The sequence below is a fragment of the Hyposmocoma kahamanoa genome, unplaced genomic scaffold, assembly GCF_003589595.1.
Source record: "Hyposmocoma kahamanoa isolate Upper Pololo Valley unplaced genomic scaffold, ASM358959v1 63, whole genome shotgun sequence".
Lineage (NCBI taxonomy): Eukaryota > Metazoa > Arthropoda > Insecta > Lepidoptera > Cosmopterigidae > Hyposmocoma > Hyposmocoma kahamanoa.
In genome coordinates, this window is record NW_020653851.1 from 8,950,367 (window position 1) to 8,974,725 (window position 24,359).

The 24,359-nt window shown below is 37.3% G+C and overlaps 1 protein-coding gene across 1 annotated transcript; it reads right to left on the bottom strand.

Moving 5' to 3' along the window:
- Nucleotides 1–248: 248 nt before the first annotated feature.
- LOC113230184 (semaphorin-1A-like) lies at nt 249–12,714 on the bottom strand. Its single transcript, XM_026463993.1, has 5 exons — nt 12,389–12,714; nt 5,805–5,944; nt 4,704–4,809; nt 4,199–4,250; nt 249–557 (listed from the first exon to the last, which is right to left on the bottom strand). Exons 2-5 carry the CDS (start codon nt 5,893–5,895, stop codon nt 264–266), a joined length of 543 nt encoding a protein of 180 aa, XP_026319778.1. The 5' UTR covers nt 5,896–5,944; nt 12,389–12,714; the 3' UTR covers nt 249–263.
- Between the last annotated feature and the right edge of the window lie 11,645 nt (nt 12,715–24,359).

The following is a 24,359-nucleotide window of genomic DNA, read 5'->3' on the forward strand; positions in this document are numbered from 1 at the left end:
ACGGTAACATAAAGGTTGATATTTTCAAATATATTTCACTAAAGGTAAATGTATATGTATATACATTTATTTATATTTTGTATAGTACATATATTTAGTATAATATTTAATAGAAACTTACAGTAAAAGCAATAAATCGCTCGATAGCGTCGCGCGTCGTGTTTGGCTCAACCCCTCGATGGAAGGCAAAAGCGTGCGCGAGTTTCGTGCCATCTTCGCAGACGAGCATCGCTACGTATGATCACGTCGAACCCAGGAATTTGTTAAGTTAAAAGGTCAAATCTAGCGCAATAATAGTACTTACCAACAAATACAGCCGTGGAATTGTGTGTAGGGTCGTATGGGCAGTGGCCGGTGCCGTCGAATTCCTCTAAGTGTGTTTTAGGTTGCGGTCGTGAATACCGTCTGCATAGAGGTTTGTACGCGTTGGTCCCACACACCAGTATGCTTCCGTGTGATCGCGCTGCTACGCGAGGGTAGTTTTGACACTCGTCTGAGGATTTGCCTTTCAGCTGGCACAATTCCCTGTGTGCGACTGTTGACTGCCATTCTATTCTCTGTGGACAATTTTTATGAGATTTTTGTAAACCAGTAGCAACAAATAAAGTTAGAAATGTATATAATTCAATTTGTGAAGTTGAAGTGGTTTAGAATAGCGAAAATCTACTTTCTTTGCTTAATAAATTAAGTAATATATTTCGTCTCATTTGCACAATTTATGCGGGGCGTGAGTTTATTTCGCAATATTGCCCGTAGCGGGCGAAGGCGACGACAACGGTAGAGCCTCGTATTGCTGCAAGGAAATGTCAGTATTATACACACAGAAGGCGGGCTATGTGCTGTCGCGTTTAAAAAATGACCGGTTTGTGCGAGCTGCGGTCACAATAAATCGAGGACATGATCGGCCGTATAGGATTTCGACATGAAAGTTACAACACAGGCAAATGAGCGCACGATTCAGTTTTATTGGCGATACCGTCATTGGCGATGTTGTGAGCAGGCTGTTTACTGTTAGCGCTATGATAGCAATCTTTGTGGGCGACCACTACACGGGAATGCACTCGGACCGGTACAGTGTGCGTGACCAATTGTTCACACAGCTGAAATGCATTTTGCTCGTTTTACAGTTTAATAATTAAAATGGATTGTACCTATGCTTCCGACTTTAACTATTTCGTTTGTTAGTTTTAGTGAATAGCGCGTATTAATATTGGTTTTCTCTCCACATGTATAGTTAACAGTCGAGTGGTAAAAATTACCAACTTTAGGAAGATTAGTATTCGGTTACCGCAGAGTGGACGCTCTAGCACCGCAATTGTGAATTATTCAACGTCCCACCGGCAAGGCAACTCTGATATATGTGAAGGGTAATTTTAAGCATAGGCGTAGTATTTATATAAAACATTGCTTGTAATGCAATATGCGGATGACGTAATAGAAGTACCATAAAATTATGTTTGTAGATGATGGATGAGTACTACCTACACGTATTTGTAATTCATTATGCAGGATGTCACGACTCTATGATACAAGCTTAACAATGATATTTACAATTCATTGCGCTAATTTTATTTTATAACGCCTTATAAAACTTGAACTTTTTGAACGGTAGCGTGTTAAATGTAAACAAAATACCGGCACACGGTATACACTCGTTTTTGACGAGTGAAACTTTAGCAGTATCTGACTGGAGATGGCTGCGTGCCAACCATCCTCTCGGCTTTCGCCTTACGGCTGTCCGCTTCGTATTTTTATTTCATGCGCACAATGTGATGCCATTAATTGTAGTCTCCGCTGAATTATTTGTTTCGACTCGCGCAAGTCCCAGATTGAAGTTCAACGTTCGCCATTTAACTTTTCACGGGGCTTTTTGGGAATTCTCGGATTTTATTATAATGATTTAGGTTACGTCGCCGGAGTAGTCATCCATTTTGTATTTTTTTTATGTACATGTGTAATATTTTATGAATGTATTTACATTCTCTACGTCCACTGTACATGACTGAATAATTCCAGACAAGGTTGAGGGCAATAACCATTTGGGCTAATTGCCAGGTAGGTCACGGACTAAGTCTGGGACATCACTACGTTACACAATATTAATTAAGTTGGTAAGGTTATAGTTTGTAAGCATTTACATTAAATTTTTATTGAATTGATATTCAATTATTTTTTGTGAAATTACTCCACTAGTTTGTTATAATTATTAGTACAAAGATCGAACACTCTGAAAAAATTTCTTCGATCCGGTCGGATTCGAACCGATGTCTTCTTGCATACCGTGCCAGACGCTATACCAACTAAGCCACGGAACGAACCAACGGACCTCGCGAACTTTTCTATGTGCTTGTGTCGTGTCTTTGTATTTGGTTTTTCAACGACTTTTTAGTCGTAGCGCCATCTATGAGAAAATCTATCACCCAGTTAGTACCTTTGCAGCTACCAGTCCAGGCGAGAGATGTCGCTATTCACTGTATTAATTAGTTTTTATTGAATTGATATTCAATTATTTTTTGTGAAATTACTCCACTAGTTTGTTATAATTATTAATACAAAGATCGAATACTCTGAAAAAATTCATTCGATCTGGTCGGATTCGAACCGACGTCTTCTTGCATACCGTGTCAAACGCTATACCAACTAAGCCACGGAACGAACCAACGGACCTCACGAATTTTTGCATGTGCTTGCGTCGTGTTTTTGTATTTGGTTTTTCAACGACTTTTTTGTCGTAGCGCCATCTATGAGAAATCTATGAATTCGAATCCGACCGGATCGAAGGAATTTTTTCTGAGTGTTCGATCTTTGTATTAATAATTATAGCATTTACATTGTTAAGAAACCTGTTAAAGTAGATCGTAATAATGAAAACATTACGTTAACACAACAATTACATTTGCGGTTATGTAAAAGGTGTAAACCAAACTAACAATATGATATAAACTCAGTTTTTAATGCCATTGTTTCGTTTACGCAGCCATGGTTTTGCGTTTACTACAAATTAAAACTAAACAAAGATTGCTTAAAGGCTATTGAGATCGGTGCTCTTCACGTTTATTTTTACTCTGTCGACACGACGACGTGAGCGTGAGCAAATCATCAAGATATGATGGTAAATAATTTCACACGATTTTGTAAATAAATAGTGTGCCGAGTGAAATGGGTCGTAACTAAGAATAAACAGCGAGTGCAGCGGGAAGACACGGACGGAGTGAAGATGTTTGCGCAAGATTAGACACATAAACTTATAGATGCGCGCGATACATTGTTTTGTCCCCAGGTCGCGAGGACAAGCTACTTCACCGAGTAACGCTAAAACTACTATCGTGCACAGTCCTAAGTACTGTTTTGAAAACACCGACGCGATTATGTCTTATCAATATGTCCCCTTTTTAAAGTAAAATAAATAACGATAACACAATTTGCTAATTGTGCGACCTCACGATTTCATTTCGATATCACTGTTTATTTGCTCCCTCACACTCGTTATCCAACAGCAAGTATAATTTAGCTGACATCCTTTTAAGACCCTGTACAGGAATTAAGCCAAACAACTTAACTTACCAAACTTAACTAAAAATTATTCGTTTCATACTGTTTGTAAATAGATTGAATAAATCGTTAAGGTCTGCTATTGAATTGGGACTTTTTGTAAATGTAAAATACTTAAAATTTATTCAGCAAATAAGGTAGTAGTTTAGTAGCAGTAGAGCTCCTTGTGAAAGAGTTCATCCAGGGAAGTAATGCCACTTTACCTATTTATGTTGCCAAGCAGTAATGCGAGTATTACTGTGTTCCGGTTTTAAAGGATAAGGGTGCTGGTGAAATTACAGGCACATGGGACTTGTCAACTTATGTCTCAGGGTGACGGGCAGCGGCATTGCCCCTCCGATCTTTGTGGTTTAAAGCTCTGTGTGGCATTGCAATTGTTATGAACATGTCGCTTACCACCAGCCTCACCAGGTTCATTAGGCTCCCGTCACTTGGTATTATAAAAAAGGGTACGTGGGATATAAATTAGCGTTAGTCGCAAATTAAAGCAAGTATTTTGAACTTGATTCACTGCATGGATATGTAGCGCAGGTACATAATTGGCTCACGAAATGTCGACCGCTATAACGTGTATATTGCATACATTATAAGTACAAAAACAAGCCAACGAGAAAAGATTATTTGAAAACAAATGAATAAACATTACCTGATCTACATTCTCTGACAAGTCGTAGAGGCTGAGGTTGTAGACCGTGTTCCTGTAACGAACGAAACAATTTATAGCGAGAATTAATGATAGTGATTAAATATGCACATCGCAACGAAGTGGAATAGTCGAGGAGTTGGTTAAGCGCCATGCTATTGTCGCGGCCGCGGCGCGAACGCGAATCACCTACCCTATGGGACTTGATATTCCCTTAGAAAATTCTCTTATGTTAATTGAACGATTCGATGCTAATTTCACGTAATCGACACGTTTGGAGTTTAACTATGCCGATAGAATAAATTTGTAAATTGTATAAATTCCGTTATTGGAATACCTACTGCAAAAGATGTAGAGCTTCACTGTTATTTAAACAAATTTAAATTGAAGAAATGAAGACAAAGGCCAGTTTATAAAATCGCAGCATTGCCATTAAATATTATTAAATTTGATATTTAACACCTTTAACACTAATTATTTGCGAAAGGTACAAAATTTGCATTCTTACCTGCCACCGACTATAAGAGAAAAATCGTCTTTGTCTAAAATTCTTAAGTAACGTTCTTCTGTGGAGTTGTAAGCGTGGCCGAGGAACACATCTGGTGCTTCAGCATCTGCAACAAAGCAATTCATTATCATTAGATACTTGAGCCTATAGGGTTGGATTATGAACTCATAATATTGTAAGTAAGCGGATTTGAGCGAAGTAGTCGCATGAGTTGGCATGACCCGCGATTTGCGGCCTGTCTAACCCTCGCCATTACCCTGTCTGTTGGCTGTAGTGACAGCTTTCCCTCCCGACCGACTGCGCTCTATGCCCGCGGCGAGGAATTTCGCTGCGTAATACAATATATTACTCCATTTGTGGTTATATTAATTGAAATTGTAAATTGCCTTACAGTTGTTACAATGCAGGTAGAAGTGATTTTTGCTGAGTTTAAAATTTGTTTTCTATGTTTTACCGATAATCGTATAGAAAATCCAAAACGCGTGGAATTTCGCTGAAATTGAGTTTTAAAACGAGTAGCTTTTTATGTGTTGCATTTGGGACTTTATTATAGTGGGGAATAGAATAACATTTTTTTATTGGATCGCACGAACTAAGTTCCCATTGTACAACGATTTTGAACAACAATGAGTGTTGGTGATTTCATAACAATTGGTGGGGAAATTCTCACGTGTCAGATGAGTCTCATCGGTGGCGTACACCTGCAACTGCGGTGTGGGATCTCAACTATTTATGTGTATTTTATGGCAACGATAAACTTAGCAGTAATAAAATAATATTACTGTCGAAAATTGAAATTTTTATTAAATTTGACGATACGACTTGGGTTTTAGTTATTTACTACAGTCGATATCTATTAACTACACAAAATATCCGGTTTCTTTGACGAGCTTGATGATGCAAGCTATCTTTAAAATACACGACAATTAAAATTAAAGCCAATCACACCTCTCCATTTATCTTCGTTTTTTTTTGTGATTTAAGCGTTGTTTCATGGCGTGTTCATATTAATTGATTCTATTAAATTTGATTGGAGTGCTTACAACTACATCTGCGGTTATGGATGATGTATTACAAAACGTGGCGTACTGTCGAGCTTACCGAATTTCACGTGTATCCGTGCATTGGTATCCGGCATCCATGCTTGCGCCGTGGACACTAAGAACACCAGAACCGCGCGGGCGACGGCCATCTTGGTTTAATTTCTCCTCCTTTCTACGTACGCCATCTTCCTCTGCATCCTGCAACAACATCAAAATAAATTTCAGCTATAATGTCAGCGAGTCTAGTGCTTTAAACAAAGGACTGTCGTTCGTTATTTATGAGAATGTAATTTATTCGCGTTTGTTTCCGTTTTACAAGCACATATAAAATTTACATGATACAGGACAAGATTAATAAATATACACAATTAGATACAAGGTGATGTCGTCTCAGTAGGTACTAATACTAATCGCGTTTATGAAATAATTTAGATAAAGAATCGAATAATTGGAGACTACGCAGTACTTTGAACGTGTATTATATTAATTACACTATATTTTCCGCGTAGGTATTAACCATACGATGCTTTTACGTTGGCGTTTTTATGTAAATTCTACACGATGATAAGTTAATAAAATAAGGGGTTAATAACACAGTGTTGTAGATCGCATGCAAGTTGCTTTTCTGGTTCTCGGTCACACGGGATGCGTCGCGCACGCATCCGCGCTCCTGAGGATTCGCATTCTACTTTTTACATTTTAACTATTCTCGTGATCGTGAGAAGCAGAACTCGATTGTCTGGACAACCGTGATCTGAGCGCCATCCATTTTGTAGCCAACGATATCTGGTTTTAATCTACCTTAAACTCTGATACAGTTTATTTCCAATTTTTTTCTGGAGTCCTGCGAACCTTTGTGTCAGATGTATTTTTTTGTATACTTGGCTTCTTGTTTTGTTGCTGTATGATATTATGTATGCAAAGGTAGTATAATTTTGCGTGTCGACACAATGATTACTGTGTGGGAGTGGATGTTAATTTATTCATGGATATGTGATCATCACCTAATGTAAATGAGATCTACCAAAAAGTGGTTCGCTCATATGTATACAGATATTATTGAAATTAACATGCACCTTTGTTTGGTTTTTCATTTGTGTATCATACAAACATGACATTAATGTATCAATCTGTGAATTTAGTCATGTTTAGATGTTCACCGATTTATGCATAGACCTAGAAATATGAAAGTCAGTAAGTTTTGGAAAGGTATTTTATAGGAATACCACCTGCATGCCAGTTGTAACGAGGTAGTATACAAATATGTGCGTACTATTTAGACGTAACCTGCTTGTTACTAGTATTATTACAACGAAAAGAGCGTGCCGCGCCTAAGTACCGTTAGGCCGCTGTTCCCTCGGTACATTGCAGTGGACGTGACAGCATGTAGGCCCAACAAGTATGCTAAACCGACTACAGTAATGAATTATAAATAGCTATAGACTAATTGACCATAGTATAAAATATAGGATATAAAAGAAATACCTTATTCCGTTAAAGACAAAACGTTTGATAATGTACATATATTTATTGTTATTATCAGTTAAATAAACGATATTCACATCATGCTTCATTAAAACTAATGTGTGGATGCGAAATCTGTTTCCACTCAGTTTGCATTCACTAAAAGTGAAGTTCAGCTCAGCGGTTGGTATTCAGTTCACTTGAGTTCAGCGGTTTATGTCGCGCTAACATTACGATACGTAATGCATAGTTTTCTGTAGCGTGAGTTATTAGAACAACATGTGTTATTACAAGTGCATTAAATCGATAATGGACATACACAATAGTAACATTTGCGTCAGATGTAATGAGCAACTTTGTCGCTAAAAGGGTTGCGAATTTCAATGCAGTAAAATGAACTCGATGCACGGATGTAACACAAAGGAGGGGCGATATACCCGGCATTGCACAGTGGTATTATATTTCGTTCTTCTAGCTTTCCATCTGTTTGGGACTTGACGGGGGCGTTGTTTAGCTATAGTTACGCTATAGCTCGTTAGCGTGAATTCCGTTCCTGCGATATATTACGCCTCGAACCTGCAATTTATCGGCCCTGGATCTGGTGGCACAATTACTGGGCTAAACAAACGAGCGGTTATCGAACATTGAGCATTGTTATTCTAACAAATTTTAGAACCCCGTCATTTTTCTACGGAACGTAAATAAACAATGCTTGCCGCAATGGTCTCAAATGTTCACTTCAAGAACCTAAATTCAAATATTGACGCAAAGTGCCATCTGTTACTACGATATAACAAAATTATTAAATATGGCATGCGCAATGTTACTTCGAATACGAAATAAGAAATATATAAAAATGTAAAGGAGGCTTTCAAATGAATATTTTATGGGACGAGTTTGCGCAGCGGCTAATACAGGTACACGTCGCGGTCAGTTCCCAGGTTCATAAAGCCGGTCTAGGTAGCCTTCCAGTTTAGCATCCTGCATTTTTCATACGGGTTATATTAAGCTGGACAGCTCTAGACTGGATTACGCCTGTTTTTATGCAGTAGTATAAACTTGATAAGTATGCAATTACAGGGGGGAGGTTGACACTCGAGCCCCAGGCTGTGGACGTAGCGTGCAAAGTCCCACGTGATCCCACGCGTCTCGGGAAGCTGCGGTTCTTTGTCGACCGCAATAAATAATCCAGGCGGAGAAGCCCCCGGGCTCCGGATTCGCGTAGGTACTTACTTACATAAGCGTCAGGACTACGCTAAGACGATAAAAGGCGGTTAGTCGCATTTTTCCATATCTGCATACAATTTATTGCCGCTCGTGGCGTTGTCACGCGTGAGACATGCCTCTTAGTGACGAGAAAGGGATGAGGATAACGACGTGAAAATACTACGCAACAAGCAAGACAAGAACCCTTTCCTTGTTCTTCTTTAACGACTGATTTATAAATCTTGTTAGATTTGTGTCTACAATAAGTAATATATCAAAGGTCTGTTCCTGACATGAAACTAGAAAAGAGTTGTTTTGCAAAATTTCATGTCTCGTTTTTGTTTTTTCTGTTAGGTAATTAGCATGTTGTTAACTTTCGCATGCCATTTGTAATTAACTGATGTAGAGCATCGACACGTTTCTAGGACGAATGAAATTTGTGCTAATTAATTTTAAAATAGCTACTGAATCAAATAGCTACTGAATCAAAACAGTTTGAAGGAAAAATACTGTGGTCTAGAAAATTCGACAAATTTTGCATTTTTATATGCTAGTAATGCTTTTTAAGTGGAAAATAATAATCATTTAACATTCTATATTTTAACAATGTTTACGACTACAATTGATAGAGCAGAAAATACACTATGATCTTTAATTACTACTTTTATTATTGCTTACCATCAGCAAAACTATGATAAACTCAATGATAATAAAAATTTTGTTAAAATTTTTCACGATTTGAATTATTACGTGGTCTGTCTATTAATCATTGTAAGTATTATTTTATTATAAATTACTTAGTCACTGTTTCTGATTAATAATTTATTATCTTCAGTGAATTACGCTTTTAATGGGTAGTAAGTTAGTTATTTAATGTGGATAATTTTAATCAAGTTAGGTACATTTGTGACGTTCGAATATACAATTTTATTTGTCTTCATATCTTTTTTTCTAATTAGGATTTTTCTTTCAATTTTAGAAATTAGACAGCTAAATGTGTTTTTTAAACTATTGTCCGTTTTGTACTTTTAAGTTCTATATGTTACAATCACAGTTTTCTTCACAAAGTTAGTAGAATTTCGGAACCATTTAACTTATGTTATGTATGGAGATGGATAAAAAGACATCTTAAATAATTCTATAATAATTTGCGAGAAGAATGAATGCGACCTGCATAAATTATTTTCTTCTATATCATGTTTTTTGTTTTATTATTATTATTACAGTTATTGTTCTTGTTCAATACAGTATTTGGATAAATATGTATGATGTAATAAGAAAAAGAAATAAAAGCAAGAAGGAAACGTAAAATAATATGTGCTAATTATGATGTAAGATGCTAATTAATTCCATACTGAATTGCTAATATCGCACTGTTAATACAATCGTGTATTAACTCAAAAAGTGTATTTTTCAGAATCGATCAGAAATGAATTACTCACTTCCCGTGAAAGATTATTAAAAAAGATGAATTACTCACTTCCCGCAAAAGATTACTGAAATTTATATTCAACTTTAAAAATATAGGTCAAACTTTATAACAGACATCTAAACAATGTCCTACTTACCAAATATATTTAAAAATGAAAGGCAAAAAATAATTTCATCTTTTGAGTAAGGACTGTTTTGTACGAAACTAGCTCAGAAAAAGTTTCTCTCATTTTGAGTTAAGTAGATATCTTGGAATTGTTTCTCACAATACTCTAATGACGGTTGTATTGAAGTGTAGAGAATAAAATTTTACGTTCAACAATAGTATAATCTTAAATTTCACATATTTTGAGTTGCTACACTATTGTAACAGCAGTGCGATATGTCAAGTAGAAGTTGTCAGTGGTCAATGACACTTCCAGTTGATTTAAAATTACTCTTGATGTTCTATAAATTTGAGTATTTTTGCAAGGTTCTTTACCGAGGATCTATCTAAAGCAGGCCTTATTTTCCCAATAAACAGACCGGTTTTGTCACCATTGATAAAATTTTTATTCCATTGATATAATATGTAAATAATTAATGATGGGTCTGCATATTATTTTTTTACAACTTTTTTTATTTATAACATTTCGTGACGGGACGAAGAAGTCGTGCGCCTGATGATAAGCTACGCGCCTGTCCATAACAATTGCAGTATCACTCAGCTTTAAATCGCAAAGATCTGAGGGGCACTGCCACTGCGCCCGTCACCCTGAGACATAAGTTGATAAATCCCATGTGCCTGTCATTTCACCAGCATCCTTACCCTTCAAAACTGGAACACAGTAATGCTGACGTTACTTATTGCTTGGCGACAGAAATAGGTAAGGTGGCAGTACTTCCCTGGACGAACTCTGTCACAAGGAGCTCTACTGCTACTAGTATTCATAAATTTGAAAAACCCAAAGTGACTAAGATATACAAATCATATTCCGTTGTACTAGAGTTACCTATATTTGAGAAAACTGTAGTTTAAGTTTTAAGTAGTCAGACCAACGAAAATACTGAGAATGAATTATGAAACAGTCTGTTCTAGAATTATAGCATTTTAAACCAAATTAATTTTAGCTTTTTGACTCAGTAACAATGTACCAATAAATATATCCGTATTTCAGAGGAAAATGGAGTAAAAGCCAAACTACAAAGTTGGCGTTAGGCGAGTGAAAACATATCTTTATAAATGTTTTGGTTCATATTCTTTTCAAGCTGTTTTTACGTAAAATTTTAATTTTTTTTTACGAAAAATGTTTCATTGACTAAACAGATGGAAAGCGCTTGAAAATGTAAGCCAATTACATCAATAGATAATTTTTGATAAAAGTGGCTTTCACTCCTTTTCTACCCTTAAGTGTCTTACAGTCTGCAATAAGCATCCACCGGCATTTGATTTTGTTTTACTTAATTACAATTTAAAACAACTTGCAACGGAATTTACAAATTACCTACTTTAAAACTTATTTTAATTTATATTTAAAATAAAAAGTTTGTTGGTAAATTGGGTAGAAAAAACTTTCAACGCATTTAATCCTCAGTTAACCCATTGACCCCGGTTACAATTATTAAATTGACAATTCGAGTGCGCTGGCGCATCCCATCTGGCGTTTTCATTCACGTATCACATTTGCTCATTATCTTAATGAGTAGTCTATGTAGTATGACGCATACAAAATTACTCAGGCTCAGGATGTTGATAATATATTTCATTAATAACGACTGCAATCTACTAACGTGCGTTCTAATTAAGGTAATAAACCTTACCTTAATAATAAGCCTTAATGTACCTTCCTATATATTTTTATACACGAACGGTTTGAGAACTAATGAACAATTTCCTTATCATAGCACCTATAGATAATTCTGTAATAATGAAGAGATTATTAGAAATTGTAAAAACGATTAGATTATAACTTAGCACAACAGTCTTTACTATAGATTAAGACTGGTACGCCTCATAGCTACTGAAGGAATTCTTATAAAAACAATTAGCCCCGTAGATTGATTGTACATACGAACGTTTCTTATCTCTTTTAAGTTTAGTTCAATGAATTTCTTTAGAATTATGTGCATCCGTTTCAATATATCTGCTATCAACAATCACTCTAAGTTACAATTTAATCGTCTTTACAATGTACAACCTTCTCTACATTATTACAGAAAGATCTAATTTACAAAACAACTGTCTATCGTGTCGCACTTTCTAATTTTAAAGCTCTGGCTGGTCCTTAGAGCGGACGAAAGTTTAAGGCTTGAGATTAGATACAATGTAGAAAACACGCAACAAAAGAGGACAAAGTAATAAAGTGTGCTTTGTACTGTACAATTTAACTCCACGGGGACCTCGAGTCGTTGGAGCGGGAACGCTTGCTAGCACAGTGTCAACAATGTGCTCTCTCCTTCGCTCCCCTATACCCACGGTTTTTGTTTGCCGCCTTCACAACTTGGAGCGAACCGTTTTCCACAACACCACATACGCACGCATGCATGCTCCATCAAACTCACCAAGTTTAATTAAATCCACAGGCAATCCAATATCATTGGTTTTTGTCACACAAATCATCGCACCTTGAAGACAGTTATTCAAAATCACTTCCCACAAATTGCTAAATACACTTCGTTATGTAGCATAGCCAGATTATACACTCAGCACGAAGAAATCACAACATAAGTGTGTGTCACTTTTGGTATCACAAGATTTGAAACCGGTTATGAAGTAGGACTGACAGACTTGGTTTGTGTTTAGAGCGCGCTGACGGGCTTTGCTGTTTGGGACATGCGCGTACAACACGATCGGTTGCGACGCGCTTGGCAGGGGCACTAGCGCGCCGCGCCGGTCTCCCCTCTCACGCTGCTTGAACTTGCCCGACAAGGTTCTCTCTCTACATGCGCGTGCGCCGATGCCACGTTTACTCCCGCTATAGAATAAAGCGTTGCCAGATCTACAATATTTTTTGTTTTGTGTTGACGCTACTAAATGAGGGGCCATAAAATAGAAACGTAGGGCATTGTATAAAAAACTGGAGGGTAGTATTTGAATAACATCGAACATTGCATTAAATTGTATATACTTGACGCGGGTTATGAATTATAGATTTAATTTAGATGCTATAGAAATCTTTTGTTAAAAGGTAGCTCGACGTTGATATCAGTATCAAATGGGCTAACCTACTTTAGAGATTTAAACGTAGCAATAATCACCAAACAAATCAATTATTTTGTTATAAAAAAACTGGATAAAATAATTTATACCACACTAGCTCAGCACGATATGAGGAAATATTTTTCAAACAGTGCAAAGTTTGTACATTTTGCTAATGGCAATAGTCCCCGTAGTACCCATCTGGTAACGTTTTTATTCTTCACGTGCGCCCCTCGCTGTGAGCCAGGTAGAGACGCGAGATTGAAAAAAAAAAACACCGTGTAGAGTCGACCGTCCGTAGTAACTTAGAATTAATCGTGCCGCAACGTGGCCTTCCTACTGAATATCTTTAATAAGTATGCATATTACGAAGACATTACTTCGGCTTTCAAATAACACAGTACAAACGGATGGGGTTTAGTTTTAAAAAGTTACTTTGACGTTTCATCCACAAGCAAAGCTATTAACATTTACTACGTACTTATTTCAAAAGTTTACCATTATGTGGGTCAAGAGAGAAAAATTACAAAGCAAAGCAAAAATGAGAATTTATAGCTGAAACATGTCCCTCAAGGGTCACAATACCAGCTGACGGGCATAACAGCAGAGGAAATAAAATATTGGTCATAATGCCGAGACAACTGCTTTGACCCTTTTGTTTACGAATCATTCTTATTTTTGAAAAATATTGCTTGCTATATATTACTAATATACAATGTAAAACGAGTTTTATAGGATTAGAAAGAGAAAGTTCTTGCTTTGACATAAATTTAATGCAATTTTATGGATTTAAAACCCATCCACTTGGAAATGATAAAAAGATACCTTTCTTATTTGACATTCACCTGTTCTTTCTGTTTTAAAAAGTTTTTATTTTGTTCAGCGAGTAAAAGTTACATTAACCCACCGTTAACTAATCGTAACCTTTTATAAATTTTTAATGGAGTTTCTTTCGAATAACTAGTCTCATAAACTGAAACAAACTACCAGATAATTATAAATTCTTATTTTTTGTATGTAACGTATTGTTCGCATCAAACTTAAGATTTTGAGGAATTGTCCAATTTTATGCAGCACCATTTATTAAGGCCATGTTTTGTGTAACTCGCTCCATTACGTAGAATAAATAATCTTTCATAGTTTTCAATTTTACCACACGCAGAAACTGTTTCTGAGTAAAAAGGAACAGTAGGAAATCAATGTGACTATAGAATTATATTATTATACAACTGGGTATTGTGGGAATATTCGTACGTGTCAGGTGTTACCTGGGCAGGTACCTGCTTTACTCCATTATACGTAACAGCCTTCTGCCACTGCTACTAATACCATGTTCCAATGATTTCTTTTATTATAATTTTTTTTATAATATAATTCGTTTTGGAATACGAACAACCAAAAAATTATAAAACAACATAATAAAAATGAGGTAATTATAAAGGTAAACCAATCAAAATCTAGGAAGTCCACAAAGTTGCAAATTTATTGAAGAGGTAAGAAGCGTAACGCTTCTTTAATAAGTACCAAGATTATATTCAAAATTTCCTATTTACGTAGTTTAAAACTATTGTGGAATAAAAGTTTATTATTCAATTTCTCCTACAATGGATGATGAAAATCCATATCAGTGTTCCATTTCCCTCTTTCAGGTTATAAACATCACTTTAAATTATAAATGTGAACAAATATACATTTATTAGAGCAACTCATACGCTTCCTATTCATTGTTTTTAAGAGAATCTATTTACATCATTCATTATTTTAGTAGCAGTAGAGCTCCTTGTGAAAGAGTTCAGGGTGGCAACCTTACCTATTTTTGCCGCCAAGCAGTAAGGTTTTGAAGTGTTAAGGGTGCTGGTGAAATTACAGGCACATGGGACTGTCAACTTATGTCTCAGGGTGACGGGCGCAGTGGCAGTGCCTCTCAAGTCTTTGTGATTTAAAGCACTGAGTGGCACTGCAACTGTTATGGACAGACGCATAGCTTACCACCAGACACACGACTTGTTCGTCTTGTCCCTTGATACCTATTATAAAAAAATTAATAAAAATTAAGTTGTGATGCACAATGATTCAGTTTCATGTTTTCCAGTGCGATTTATTTATCTAGAAGATAAAAGTATTTAGAATTTTGAATTTTCGTAAATGCTATGATAAGAAATCAAAATTGCTGTCTTTATCGTAGAAGACATTAGGTGTATCTTACGAGCACTGTAGTAGCAGTAGAGCTCTTTGTGAAAGAGTTCATTCGGGGAAGTACTGCCTCCGGTTTTACAGCACCCTTAACCTTCAAAACCGGTTTTCGGTTTCCGGTTTTGAAAGTGTGCTGGTGCAATTACAGGAACATGGGACCTGTTAATTTTTGTCTCAGGGTGACAAGCGCAGTGGCAGTATCCCTAATAATCTTTTACACAAATTTGCGATTTAAAGCTCTGCGAGGTACCTACTGTAACTGCTATGGACAGGCATGTCCCTTGACACCAGGGTTGTTTGTCCGTCACTTGATATAGAAAAAAATACACATAAGCAGTAGCACCACAACAATATTGTAAGTTTGATATACAACTTGAACTACTCAAACAGGTGGTAACATTTATAACTTTGTCCTACTTCCATTTTGTTTGCTCTGCGAGTGTCCTAGGTCGTTATCTGTTTGATGGACAAATTCCTAAAGGACTGGTATAGTTTCCTTGGATCATGTAGTAATTTTTCTGTGAGCTATTAATTACGCAGTCATCTTTTACAACAAGAGAGAGCTTGTGCTCAAAGACAGCCATACGCTGTGGGCGGTCCGTATACTCTGCCTAATTAAGACACCGTAGTGCCTACAATGTGCCTACACAATACTCATGCCTCGGACTCGGGTGGCCCCTATTTATCGCTTCTCCAACATTCATATGTCAGATACCACATAGATACGTGCGATAGCAAAAAATAACTGCATAACATTTGTTTATCTGTAAGTTTGTTTGTTACTTCCAAATGGATTGGTCTCAGCGGATCGCCCCCGTTAGAAATCTCTATTTATAAACGCCAGATGGTAAGACACTCGGATTTGTAGTAATCCTGATTGGAAATGAGCACATTCGAAATGCTTATCTATCTGTATGATCAAGGGAAAGATTGTCGTTACGATTACTAGGCAAATAGCTGACCTCAGGTGATGGCCCTGAAATAGATATAATATGAGGGAATGTATCTGATAAAGATGTCATGATTAACTAAACTGAGGTCCTATTATGGGACACAAACGAATGGAACAAAAGGCAATACCCATAATTGATGTTCGCCTGCAACGATGTAATGTTCAATGCCCAACTTTCTCCAGAATAACGTTTTCCGAAAGATAGGCAGGATGAGGTTACAGCGATGGCTGATAGCAAGCAGGCAGTACGGGCTAGTTTGTATAGGTTATCTACTGTAATAGACAGGTTCTATACATATTTATTGCCATTAGAGTGTATGGTATGTCGCCTCTTACGAATTGCCTTTTAACCTTTAAGGAATTATTTATTTAGGTATAGCTTTCAACGTTGAACTAGGAACTTTACTGAAGGATACCATTGTGCACTTTGCTCGAGTTGAATTATCAGATAACAATAAGAGGTTTTCTTAACAAATGTTATTTGTGGAATGACATTCTAAGAAAGTTATTGCACCGAAATTACTTTAAGTCGCTGTACTTTAGCTCCGAATTACGCTATCTGATACAGAACGGTTTACGATCTCGGTGGAGCCTATTTGCATATCAGTGGGTGCGGGTGTGGAGTGCGCCACCGCCCGCGCCCGCGCACCCGCCGCTGCAGGGGGACAATATATCTCACCCAAAGACGTCGCTATCTCCGCCTATTGCGCAGAATAGTACCGAGAAAGATGCGGAATACTGGATCACTGCTACAATAAAAAGTCAGGCTAGAAATTCTTTCTAATTCCATACAATAACATGCCTACATATAATAATAAATATTGAAACTGTATTTTGTTAAGATTCAGTTGTGAGTACATTTTCTAAACAAGTAGCTGCTAAAAATAAACACGTTGATAACCCTGTAGTTTGCAATATCTTCGATAAGGAGAAAATAGTTATCTCCGGTGCGCTGGGAGCTACGAGCGGAGGGTAGGTCGTCGGCGGTCGGAGCGTGCGATATCAGCTAGATGGGGCTTTGCTAACGACATCGACCGACATTTCACTCCGCTGAGAAAACCCGGCTACATCTTTTCTTCGCGGACCGCCCAGATAAGACGCATAGCCCATTTGTCATTACCATCTCGTGTCAGTTGGTTCGTTGCGCTCAAGTTCATAACTTCCCGCTGAAATATAGCAGTAGAAATGCGACATAAAAAATCTTATCTACTAAAAACTCCTGTGTGTTTAAATCTGGTTCCGTGTATTATCGAAATGCAGCCGATAAAAGGCCGTGATGATGGACATGAGAGTAGTGTTCCTCAATTATAATGACCTTGATACAATACGCGTGACCATTGTCGGGAATGGTATGATAATTACATCACAAAAGAGGCCGAAGTTGTTTACAGCCCGACCTTAAACTGATGTGAACAAAAAACTAAGACGTAAAAATAGGTACCTATATATACCTAATTGACCCTACAAGTAATAATAACAAAAATAATATTTATCTACGTAACATACGTTACATGCAATATGCAGAACTAAATTGTGTTAGAAATTTCGTATGATTGCCACATTTTAATTGACTGATCTTAGTATCATTAACAAATCTGCGATATTAAGTGTTTCGTTATTCAAGGTGATAAGAACAAAGCGCCTTTCTATGTCTTGATTTTGTGTAGCATTTGATCTTGGCGGTGATAATGCCGTTCACCGGTAGGCCAATTAATTAAAGCCTATACGAAAACGCGTATCAGAAAAACCGTGGTTCAATTAAGCGTTACAACGAGAGTCAGGCCAGTAAGATTGTTCAACAAGACTTGCACAGTTTGAGTTACCGACGTCGTCATCGGTCACCGACATTGTTGGTTCCGGTCACATCGATTCGTCCTGGTTAACGTACTTTTTTGCGACATGTTTTGGCGTTTTGTTAAAATACATAATAGGAACGTTTTGGTTAACCACATGTTTTATTTAACGGTGCTGGGCATTGAGCGGGGGATATTAAAGGTGGTACTTAGAGTGGCGCTGACGGGGCGACCGGGCCGCGGAAGGACGATCTAATTCCAAACAAATGCAAATTGAGCGAGGCCGCGAGAGCGCAGAGCTCGAGCTGGACATCCGCTTAATGGCGAGTATTGTGCTAATGGCAGAGTAATTGGTCCGAGGTCGCACGCCGAGAGCCGTCAACCGACACCTCACCTGATAAAATTAACAAAAACCAATTTCACTCTGTTGCCAGATCGATCGCACGCCCCTTAACACTTTGTTTCTCAGCCGTAAGATTTAATTACACACGTAATTAGATCAAATCAAGTCCTCGATTTCACGATTGCTACGGTTATTTACCGGGCCACGTCTGTTACGTAGTAGGTACGTCTATTAAATATAAATGTAGGTACCTATATAATATTGAGTTATATATCTATATAACTCAATATATATATCTTCCTATATTCTTACCGTACATGGTGCTATAGTACAAAGACATTTCCAACGAGGATCAGTTAATTCTAAATACTTAATCAAAACTTTTCCGCCTTGTAACGTCAAATATTTTTAATATAAAATTATCACAGAACGTTGAGAAAAAAAAATTCCATGGAAATGTCCATGCACTATGGTAGACGAGTATCTATATAATTACGTCACTAATTGTACTAATGTAGGTACTGAGAACGTACAATTGCACGGTCAGATTACGAGATACAGAGCGTTTCACACAGCCTGTGTGATTGCCGCATCATCACATGTCATCTGGCGGTTGCCGCGTCCTTGTTGCGCGCGCGCAGGAAGTCACTCATTGTGCTTGCTAACAGACCGCTGACCATTAACTCTACAGTATTATACTGGTACACTTATATTAAATCCCATTCACACATTTCCGTTTACATGTAATTTGGTTTTCATCTGTTTTTCCATTATATCTACAAACGGCTCCAAACTTTTTTCTAACGCAAGGCAACGTGTCGTCCTTTATATATAAGAAAAATAAAGTGAGCTTTTGACCTCGATCTCATCTGATGGAAAGTGAGGATGTGGTCCGATTAGCACGATTTAGCATGCACACCTGTATAATGCTTAAACACATATCATTACCCAATTTCAAGGGCCCCGCGTCAAGGGTGGGTGTGGCCCCAAGTTATAGCGTTGCTCTTATTAACTTATACTATATAAGTCACCCAAATTAGTGACTCTAACTCCTTAAGTTAGAGGTAGGGTCCCATGAAATCGGTTAGTGTAAAACGTTCTATTCACTCCCGCCTTGAAAAGGCCCAATTTATAGTGTGCTGGAACAAATCTGCAGGCAGGGAATTCAATACCGTACGTTATGTAAATGTCTAAGCAGAAATAAACTCAATTGAAATAATGTATCCCTCACAAACGTTGTCTTTACTTTGTTTATTTAGTTCCCCTTTATTCTTTAACAAATCATGACGTTAGAGCATAATGACGGCTAATGTGGCGCTAGAGAAAAGCAATGCTGCAAAAAGTGCATTCATCGCGGAACATGGTGTTTACAAATAGTTTACCGCCGCATTCTTATTATCGCTATTACGTATAAATTCATACGCCCCGGTAATTAGACAATAGCTTTATCAGTACTTCGCAACCAAATTCCTGAACACGACTTTAAATAATACATAATTAATACTTGTATTAATTAATGCTCATGAAAGTGTAGCAAGTTTCGCTGCATTTCCTGTTTGGTTGCATCAATCATTAATTTTGCTAAAAAAATTTTTTTTTGGTCTGTACAAATTTGAAAACCCAAATGTAGAGTTTAGACGTAGATATTTATCTAAAACTAGACCTGCAGAACACGTCTGTGAGTCACATCATGTTTTTATAAACTTCTAGAGAAATAGAAATATCGCTCACTGTACCTACTCATTATATAGCAGTGGACACGTAAAAGAAGGGGTGTGTAGTACGGACGTGCACAAGATGCGATAATTACGGCCTATGACGTCATGCACCGTCTCCGGCTCCCACGCGTAGCCGTCTCTTATCACGACAATTATCGCATTGACCCAAGCTGACGACCCTTTGCTCTCCCGTGTGATTGCCAAGGACTCCAAAGAACTTAAGTAGTTTATCTATTAGGGTACAATCTGAAGATAATTCTCGATCGCTCTTCTAACATGTGATCAATCTTTTGTACGTTTTGTCAATAACGTTCAGTGGTCTATGTATTGAATTAGTTTTTAAGGTGTTATTTATTAATTAATATTTCTGGGGTGTTTATTTTCTACGGCTCTACACATTACATAAGATATAAATTTTAAGTACTCCAATCGATTCTTATTTTGCTGTATAGGTAAATTCGTATGATTGCTGCGTCAGGAAGTGTTTCTGTAATTACCCGTGCGAGTATGGTTTCTCTTCCGTGGTTATCTTGTTTATGATCATGGTAACTCGTATCTCGCGTCGTTCGCTGCCCGTGCCACCGCCGGCAGTTCAGGAACACAAGTGTAATTAAACTTAAAACTAAGGGCCGAGTGTGAGAAAAATAAAGCTAAATGAGTCGATGACGTCCGTGAGATCTTACCACAACAAAAGTCGCCTTCAACTCGTAAAATGTCGTTCCCACAAATGGTGAAGAGTTGGTTGGGAACGATCTTTGTGTCGACTACAAAAACATAGTGTTGGTTACTAATCTGCTAAGACAGAGTAAAATATAAGGACAATGAGCAATTCGTTCCCATGTTCCCGTAGCTCAATGGGAAAATGCGCTTAGTATAGTCGCAGGTTTCTCACAACGTACATATGCAATGAGCTTTCATATTCGCACACGGTTGCTTTGGCATTGTTAGAGCACTTTAGAACAAGACCGTTTGGTTACATTGTTTATGAAAACCTTGCAACTTTGGTGGTATTCTCTAAACAGCTTGGGGTCTGTTTAGAGATGTATTGTAAACATAAGCGCTTTGCAGTCGAGAATCGTAATTTTCAGCGAAACGAGATTGGGACACGAGTTACATGCGAACTGACATTTTGAATATAGCTTATAATTTATAGATGCAAATTGGAACGAAATTACATATGCGTGTTACAAATGATTCGAGCAAAATATGATTTTGAATCTGATGAAATGGCTGCTCATTTGCAATCAAATCCTAATATTATTAGCGGGTTTACGCAATGAATTTGTTCGCATGCAGGTTGGCCTCGCTTGTGTTAAAATGCATTTATAGCGTTTAAATCGTTACAATGGACGATCGTATTCATAAACTACAATGGTAAAATTACTCAACAAAAAGTAAATAATCTGCTATCTAATTTTCTTTATGTAAGTCACCCATATCACTTTAAAGGTCAGCCTGGTATAAGTATGTAATAAAACACCCAAGTAATAAAAGATGTTTCATTAAGAATATGACCATTATTTCTACGAAGTTGGTATATTAGTTTATGCCAATATGTTCTGAGTGATGATACGACTCTGTTCATTGGTCGATTATGAAAATAACACCTCAGTATACGCATATTGTTATGCATAACATATGTGACATATTTTTAAGTAAATAAGTGTACGTACTGTGTCCACAGATGTACAAATAAGGATACTTAGTTATCCGCGTCTTCGAGTGTAATATCCTTTTTTAAGGACGCTTTTGTGGTTTGCTTATTTTTTGTACTATACTAATTATCACACAAACTTCGTCCACTATTTAACCCCCTTTCAGATTTATCTTCGTGACTTAACTTGTCCTTTTCATAGATCCCATCTATCTCTATACCAAAATCCATTAAAATTAGTTCAGTAGTTTAGGCGTGAAAACGTTACAGAGTTACATTTGCATTTATAATGTTAGTTTGGATTATTAAACAAGATTTTATTATTTATAATATCAAGTGACGGGACGAACAATCGTGCTCCTGATGGTAAGCTACACGCCTGTCCATAACAGTTGCAGTGCCACTCAGAGCTTTAAATCGCAAACATCTGAGGAGCACTCCCACTGCTCCTGTCACCCTGAGATATAAGTTGACAAGTCCTATGTGCCTGTAATTTCACCAGTACCTTACCCTTCCAAACCGGAACACACTAACGTTGACATTAGTGCTTGGCGGCAGAAATAGGTTAGCTCTACTGCTACTAATAATAAAAGAAAGATGTACATCATATAACTGCGCTGCCATATGATACACCAAAATACAAGTTGATAGGTAAAAAAAATATTGTGTTAAGGCAATTATTTCTGCGTTCACACGATAAATGTGTGACGCTGGGATACTTTCCGTTTTATGTTATTTACGAACGAAAGATATATGATATGGGAGTATTGAATTTACTTCTTTTGAGGAAAATTAGATCCCATCGGAAAATGTTTTATTTCAGTAATATTGTTAGTGTTATGAATAAAATTGTTAACGTCGTCTTGCTATGCATATTTGTATTTTAGATACGCAATAGAACAAAGAGAACTTTTATATAAAACTTCGAGGGAGAAAGGGCGTAAAAGCCAAAGCCCAAGGTTAGTCCGCCACGCTGGCCCAATGCGGGTTGGGGACTTCACACGTTTTCTGAGAGTTGTGAACCGTCTTCGACATGTAGGTTTCACCACGATGTTCTCCTGCATCGAAAAGCTCACGGAAAATTTCAAATTCAATTTGACACATAAATTCGAGAAACTCGGAGTTGCGAGCCCGGATTCGAACCCACGGCTCTCTCTTGAGAGGCGGTAGGTAGGTCTAACCATTACACTACCACGCCTTGTCAAATAATTTAACTATACTACGTCAATCTCATTTTTGATAAAATTGACTTTTAAGCCCTATCTTTCCTGTAATATCTATACTCCTGTTTCACAAGTGTTGTTATTTGTGAACTGCCTATTTGGAGCCAATATACCAGTTTTTAATTACAAGAAATAAATAATAAGTGCGTGAATTAATTAAATAAATCTAGTTATGAAACGATAACGAGTAGTGAAATATTTATTGCGTGGTCTTTCTGATGGGGTGGGTTGTTTTGAAACTGTAAACGTACAAGCAATAGACGTGAAGATGCAGCAATGAACGACGTTTAACCTAAATTGTTTGATTGCCTCTCACGTCTGTCCTGAGAACCCTATCGGGAACTCGGCCCTCGGTACCAATACATCCGAGTCTTGAGACTGATGACATAACCCTTCTTTAAGTACCTACTTACTTGAGTTCAACAGATCAATATAAGCGTTCCTCGAACCGTGAGGCATTATGACATTAAAGTAAGTAGGTAATAAAATTCAAACCTAAGTTGGACATATGCATAATTCATAATTTAACGCTAGCAGAAAATCTGGCAATAAATTATTGTGTCCAAAATTCCAAGGTTTATCTTTCGATTTCTTGATGAATGTTTTTCCTTTATGCAAATTCTCGTTTCAGTTCTTAGAAAATCGATCTCAGATTTGTCTAACCTTGTGTTCGGATTTGCAAACAAACGAATAACATATTTGTTTAAACGAATTCGGTGAAGAACACGTACATAATATGGTACCACCTGGGGATTATTTAATGACGGCAACCTTAACATGACAACTTGCAATAAAACACCAGCAGTGAATTATGCAAGGCGTGCTTAACGTCACTAAGCGTGTGTGAAAAATACCACAGACGCGTATAGCATAAAGTCATACAACTCGTTTGAATCGTATTACGAATAAGCGGTAATGTCAAATTGGTTACAGCCAACTTTCAAGTGGATTTGACCATAAATCATAATACAATCCGACCAAGATTGTGTGTTTGGTAAGCAATAATCGGCTCGCCATCGTTCGCAGAATGTCTAAAATAGGCTGCCGTAGTTGTATCTTGGCGTTTCCTTATGAGTGGAGCGTTCGTGGGCGGCTTGCGTCGTTCCTTGGTTTATACTTCCCGAGACCGAAATAATCCACAATCGACGGCATCCGCTATTGAACAGTGAGTATTGCCGACAATATGCGTGTTATGATTGAGCAACGAGCCGTGCTTCAAAAATAACATGCACCTAAAGCCGATGTTATGATTAAGGCTCCTCTTTGAATTACTGTCTGCCACCGAGTTATAAAATATACAGAATGCGCGTGACACGGTTATGTGGAGAAGTCTCTACAGAATATTCTAGAGATTCTACGCAGACGTATTTGCTGAAATAAAATGCTGAGTGGATGTACAAATAGTAGTAGTTTAGTAGCAGTAGTGCTCCTTGCGAAAGAGTTCGTCCAGGGAGTACT

What these genes read in the sequence shown, in the direction of transcription:
- LOC113230184 (XM_026463993.1), bottom strand. Translation starts at nt 5,895, where the DNA reads ATGGCCGTCGCCCGCGCGGTTCTGGTGTTCTTAGTGTCCACGGCGCAA. An exon ending in ACGGATACACGTGAAATTCG is followed by an intron (nt 4,810 to 5,804) that starts GTAAGCTCGACA and finishes GCTTTGTTGCAG; the next exon opens with ATGCTGAAGCACCAGATGTG. An exon ending in TCTCTTATAGTCGGTGGCAG is followed by an intron (nt 4,251 to 4,703) that starts GTAAGAATGCAA and finishes CGTTCGTTACAG; the next exon opens with GAACACGGTCTACAACCTCA.